At 41.9% G+C, this 6033-nt stretch overlaps 2 protein-coding genes across 3 annotated transcripts; one reads left to right on the top strand and one right to left on the bottom strand.

The window, feature by feature from the left end:
* Positions 1-478: 478 nt before the first annotated feature.
* Positions 479-2239, top strand: LOC127749472 (uncharacterized). 2 transcript variants are annotated; one of them, XM_052267700.1, is made up of 4 exons: positions 479-761; positions 886-1273; positions 1907-2061; positions 2170-2239. In XM_052267700.1, the coding sequence occupies exons 3-4, from the start codon at positions 1944-1946 to the stop codon at positions 2217-2219; spliced, it is 168 nt and encodes a 55-aa protein (XP_052123660.1). In that variant the 5' UTR covers positions 479-761; positions 886-1273; positions 1907-1943; the 3' UTR covers positions 2220-2239. The 2 variants fall into 2 exon arrangements, with proteins under 2 accessions (XP_052123660.1, XP_052123658.1); XM_052267698.1 differs by lacking the exons at positions 479-761; positions 886-1273 and having other exon boundaries at positions 1500-2061.
* A 2268-nt stretch (positions 2240-4507) lies between these two features.
* Positions 4508-6027, bottom strand: LOC113216925 (zinc finger BED domain-containing protein 4-like). The gene is made up of 3 exons (XM_052267691.1): positions 5478-6027; positions 5121-5394; positions 4508-5041 (listed from the first exon to the last, which is right to left on the bottom strand). The coding sequence occupies exons 1-3, from the start codon at positions 5832-5834 to the stop codon at positions 4641-4643; spliced, it is 1032 nt and encodes a 343-aa protein (XP_052123651.1). The 5' UTR covers positions 5835-6027; the 3' UTR covers positions 4508-4640.
* Between the last annotated feature and the right edge of the window lie 6 nt (positions 6028-6033).

Below are 6033 nucleotides of genomic sequence, written 5' to 3'. Positions count from 1 at the left end.
GACAGATACACAGACAGACACACAGACAGACTGACAGAAAAAGTTTTTTTCCGACCAGACGGAGTAATAGGCTTCGCTAATCGCTCAGCCAATAACACTTCCAGCACTGTGGCTTCATCCTTCGGCCGGCCATTCACCGGAGATGGGGGTCCCTCGCAGAGCCGCGCCGGCCCGTGCGGCGCGGCTATGCGAGTGGCCACTGTAATGGGCTTCGCTAATCGCTCAGCCAATGACAACCTTGATCGAACAGCAGACGTTTCATGTCCGTGATTTTCGAGTGATACGTCCCCCCGACAAATGCTGTCAGTATGTCTAATTTTTGTACCGGAACGCCCTGTTCCCGTATACCATCCTATTAGCTCGTCTCGGGTGTCAGCGCCGCAGGCCTAGCTATATGTGCGCCAGGCGCGTCGCAGCGCAACAGTGTTTCGTGAGATATCGCGAAGCCTGTTACGCGAGACGTGGTCTGGCGTACATTTAGCTAGTTGTTAAATGCTTTTTGGCTTTGATTTACTAACCATCTTCAACAGATCTGTTACCAAGCATAGTGAAGTTTGAAGCCCCGAATGATCCTCTATCTGTAGTAGTAAATTGTGCATTTAATCCAGATCAAAAAGCTTCCACAGTTGATTAGTCTCTGATCTATGTTTCAGGGGGCTTTGTAGTATATCTGGCTACTAATCTCAGAAAATTAGCCAAATAGCCAAGTCGTGGAAAGCATCGGCGCTTAGCCATCGACCAGTTGGATGCTCAAGGACATTGTAAGTTGCTTGAACTTGTGCATTGTCTTCTTGTTTGACACTTTAAATATTCATTATTGTACAGAATTGAAAAACTTATTTCACTAGCACATTTCTAACTTTTTTTTCCACTGTCTTTGTTTAGTGAATGCTCCACTGCCATGGGAGGCCCAGGCTGGCGAAGAGGCCGCCCCCCACTTACAAGGCGCGGGACAGGTCGGGTAGCCCCATACCCAATGAACGCAACATTCGCTGTGCCCCCCAGCTGCGCAGGGCCCAGCTGGTCCCCAGGCGATGGCTGGCGCACCATCAATTTCAGCACTTGAGTGCTGTGTCTGTACTTGCAACACCAACCTTGGCGTCTTGAACGTGTGTGGACACATATTGTGTGCGGATTGCAGGGACATTCTCCTTCGCCGTGGCCCAATCGCGAGCTGTCCAGCTGAAACCTGTACCCTGGACTTCACTCTTACCAATTTCGTTACCATCTGCAGCCAAGCTCATCCTCTTGGATGAACTTGTGCGCATGTGAGGTAACTTTTGGGTGATTGTTCTCATCACGACATCTGCTTAACTTGACCATAAATTGTTTTGGTATCCATTCTAGTTCTTGTGTAACCTACATCCTTTCGTTTAGTTCCCTAGTCAAGTTGAGGTCGTTGTGTGGCTGTAAAACATTCTTGAAATAAGTTGCAAGAAGTCAGTTCCAGCCGACAGCAGTGCTAACTGCAACTCGGGTTGGCTGTTGTTGGTATCCACGTCAGTCATCCTAGGGGGCCTGCTACTGGTGCTGGAACTGGCTTCTTGCTTCATTGTCTTTGTACATATGTTATTCATTAAGGGGTTGTTGACCGTACAACACATCAGCACATAAATGGTAGTGGTGTGTTTAAGATGGACAGGTTGTCCATTCTACTCAGAGTTGCTGACTACAAATCTTAAAGTAAACACTTGTTTTGATCTATCGAAATGTGTTAATGTCGTAGAATACAATGGTTTAAAATTTGGAACAGCTTCAATGATGAATTGTTTATTTCGATGAGTCTTACCCGGAATACCTTTAATCCGCTGACATTGTTTCACGAGCATCCGGCTGCTACTGTTTATGTTTGGTTCAAGAGGTACAAAATTTGCGCAAATATTGTAATTTCACTTTCGTTTCGCAGGCCTTGCCCAAATAGAACTGCAATAACAAAAATCAAAATGTCGAATCGTAAGAGACGATTGAGTTCAGCTTCAGACGATGATGTTGAAGAATGTGACAATTTGTCAGACATTTTGACAAACAGTCCTGTGGAACAAATAATTTCTTCACCTGAAGGTAAAAAAATAAGTATTAACTAATGTGCGGTTTAAGTAGTGCCTAGAAAGGTATGAAGTGGGTTTGCATGATCAACTGATTTATTTTTGCCTCATTTTGTTTTTCTAGGTTCCGCAGTTTCTGAAGACGAGCCTGATCCTCTGTGTGATTTTCTGTGAAGGTGAAAACTACTTGAAAGGTTACCTTTACATACTTGAAGTAGTAACTGGCATTCTGATTTATATACTGTCAGTGTGTACTGTATTTGTATTGGTGTCATTATTCTAACTTTATTTCAGATGATGATCAATTATCTCACGTTTCTGATGTTGGCGCTGACCAAGGAAATGATGAATCCAATGTATCCAATGCCTTTTGTTCCATCAGTCAGTAAGGTAAGCATCAAAGCAGAAGTAATAAGTATTCATTAGTAAATAATGAATTTAATTACCCAATTAAAAACCCAAGTTTGTTAAAACTAGTTTTGAAGTCCCATTAAGGGTCTCCTACAATGACTTGACTCTCTAGCTGGTAATCTTTTATAAAATAAGGAAAGTAACTTCCGGGGAACATGTGTTTTTGAAAGCCGATATGTTAAATTACTGAATGAAGTCCACAACATTTATTGAATTTCAATCTTGTTGACATGAGGATAATGTTTGCCATGAATATATCAATAACATCCTGAAAATCCTGCCCTATGATATGAAAATCCAAATTACTAATTGTTTGTGGACTTAGTTCGGTAGTTTCTCACTTCCTTTTTCCAAAACAAAAAGTTTCTGCCCACAACTTGTCTATTTTTCTGAGATCCTGCCCTTGGGTCTTGTAGGGGGTAGTCAAAGTCAATCGGATGTCCCGCATTCTCATGTCCAGCTTTCTTTTTCAGAGTCCAAGAGCAGGCAACATCAGTAACACTTATTATGTGCCGTAAAGAAGGAGAGCAGCAACGTGGTGGTACTTCCCAACTGGACAGCTGCACTCGCCACTTAAAATTTTGTCAGGAGAGTATAACGCCTGTGAACTAAAATACAGAAGTTATAGCACTGTGGAAGTCAACTTTCACTAAGAACTCTGCCCATCTAAATACCTCAGCATTTCTAACTTCTGATTTCTGGCTAGCTTGGACTTTTCCCCAATGTTTTTTCTTTTCCCTATCTATGTTGCAAAGTCATTATGTGCCCAGACAACAATGCATCGTCTCCCTTGTCAAATCTGAACTTGTCTTTAACAAACCACTCTGATATGGCACTGAATTTGATTGTACAAGTCATTTTGTACTCCTGGACTAGACCGATTTGACGATGTTGTCGTTGTTGACCCCTTCAACATTTTGTCGTTCTTCTTTCGTGGAAAATGAAATAAACTTTGTCTCACCTTCTGCTAGCACTAAGGAATTTTTGGCTCCCCATATTTTCGGACGTTTTGCCCGACATTTGAACGTGAAACTCTGTCGTGGGATACGGCAGAAATAAAAACAGAGAGAAAAAGTCGGTACAGGGAAAGATTGATGCTAATTCATTCAATATTTCAGTCATAATGTTCGGAGAAGCATGCGAGACTCACCGTCAGATAACCCTGCTTGCACACACTGTTAAAAAATATTGTCAAATTATCACACTCTTTGTAATGACTAGTTTGTTAAAAAACAACATCGTTCGTTTTTATTGGCACGTGGAAAAATTCCTTCTATTTTGCCCGTTGTGGTCCATAACAACGTTTGGACCATAACAACGTTTCACCATGTTGTAAAATCACAACAAAACCGCTGTAAATTTTGATAGCAAGATGTAGCGTTACAGAACGAACAAGTTTGTTTTATTACAATTTTTTGGTGCAGGTGGAAGTAAATAACCACTGTTTTGGAATGAAAATTTGTTTCAGAAAATTTGGTGAATGTTGTTGGATTACAACATGTGTTGTTTTTTAACAACATTTGTTGCTATCAAACGTTACATCAAATGTGTTGTAAATTTACAACAAAATTTTTAACAGTGGCATTTCTCTCACTTCCAACGAATGGATTTTACAAATACATTTAAAACGATCAAAAACGCGCTCTTTAATCATCAGCACCCAACAAATGTCGCAACAATCGGTCAAAACGTTGAAAGTCATTGTAAAAGTTGCCCAGCGACACGACATGCGGACCGGAACGCCCAGCCCCCGCGCAGCCGACGCTCTGATGTTTTCCCCCAGGCGAGGGGTATGAGGCGGGCGGTAGAGATGGGTATCGAATACGAAAATATCGATATGTAAAATATCGATATTTGAAAATTGCGATATATCGTATATCGATATATCGCACAAAATGTATCGATACTCGATATATCGGTGAGAATATCGAAATTTAAAGCGTTTTTTTGGCGCTAGACATAAACTAAGCGCGTAAGTGATAAAACTAACAAAACGGAACAATGACAGATTAAATCCAGGGTTCATAGAAAATAAAATGAGTATTAAAACATTTTAAACATGAAGAATTGTCATAAGAATTTATTCACCTATGGATTTAAGTAACAAGTCCTAAAATAAAATGCCTCGGTGAGGTGCTGAAATGACAAAAATTAGGTAAAATTATGCCAAGAAATTCACTAAAGTCACTGCAACATGCGTGCTTTTTCCCATAATTCGATGTCTATACTAGAGAGGAACAGCCTTTGCTCCAGGTGTTTAGCAGTGAGCCGACTGCCCTGGTCGTCCATGATTAAACCAGCTTTGGAAAAAAATCTTTCAGAGGGTACTGACGTTGAAATCACTGCCAGTTTCCGCCGGGCAACGCGGTACAAATAAGGATAGAGAGGCTTGATAGACTCCCATAATTCAAGGGGATTCGTGGTGATAGGTGCTATTTCGCGCAGCAGGTAGCCCCTTAACTCAGCACGCGCGCGTCCAGGGATGTCATCGGAGGATGATGCCTCTTTGGAATTCACCACGAGGGTTGAGTGGGCGCTCCACAAGTCCCCTGACTCATCTGGGCCTTCCCTGGCAGGTGTTTCCTCTGTAACGTAAACGATTACGAAATTAATTAAATCACGTTTTACTACGCCTATATTCCGCACTTCCCTCGCTTCGCTTACCCGAATCCATCAAGTCCATAATTGCATTGTTCGCGTCAAGCGTGTCCAATGTCATCTCTCTTTCAATCTCCAGTTCAATGTGCCGCTGAGCCCTTGTTACAGCTGATGGGCTTTGAAAATAAGATTTGATAAATCGCGGGTCTAAAATAGTTGCCGCCGCCAGCCGAATATTCTGCTCGGCACCTCCGAAGCGCCGCACCATTTCTGCAGTAATGAATGTTTTAAATTCTTCGGCAATTGTGTTGCCAGTGGGTATTGCAACAGATTCAATTTTCTGAAAATAAATCAATCAATCAAATACTTTACTGCAAAAGAAAACAGCAAAAAAAGAAGAGGTGATAAAAATGCACACATTACCTTCATTATGTTGAAGACCATAGGCAAAACTTTGCTGATTGTGGTAGATTTCTCAGCACCCATTTCGGAGGTAGCTTTATGAAAAGGGGCCAATATAGCCATAATTGCCCGTGCAGATGCCAGTTCAGTAGCAGAGAGCATGTCTAAGTCTGGGAAACTTGCTGCTGCTTGCACTACCACAGCTTGTAGCGATAAGAACCGCTCGATCATAATGTAGGTCGAACCCCATCTTGTTACTACATCCTGCAGCAGCCTTAAAACCGTCCCTTCGGTCTTGTTATACTGAGAAATTTGAATTCGTTTAAGTTCATTCGAAAAATTGCTGCTATGATGAGAATATGTCACAATATCCTTCATTTTCTTGATCAGTTCCGGCACTCCGGGAACAAAGGGTGTACCATTTGTTTTTTTTCCAAATAAAGCTGCTTTGGGCACAAGATTCAGGGTATGGTCAAAGCATGTGAGCAGCTTGGAATCGCCAAAAGCCTTTTTTACGGCAAGCTTGATATTTTCGGCATTGTCCGTAATAACTGCTTCCACATGCAAAGGGTTGATG

This window comes from Frankliniella occidentalis, unplaced genomic scaffold (assembly GCF_000697945.3).
Source record: "Frankliniella occidentalis isolate FOCC.00 unplaced genomic scaffold, Focc_3.1 Scaffold57, whole genome shotgun sequence".
Taxonomy (NCBI): Eukaryota; Metazoa; Arthropoda; class Insecta; order Thysanoptera; family Thripidae; genus Frankliniella; species Frankliniella occidentalis.
This window is presented reverse-complemented; position numbering and strand designations above follow the sequence as displayed.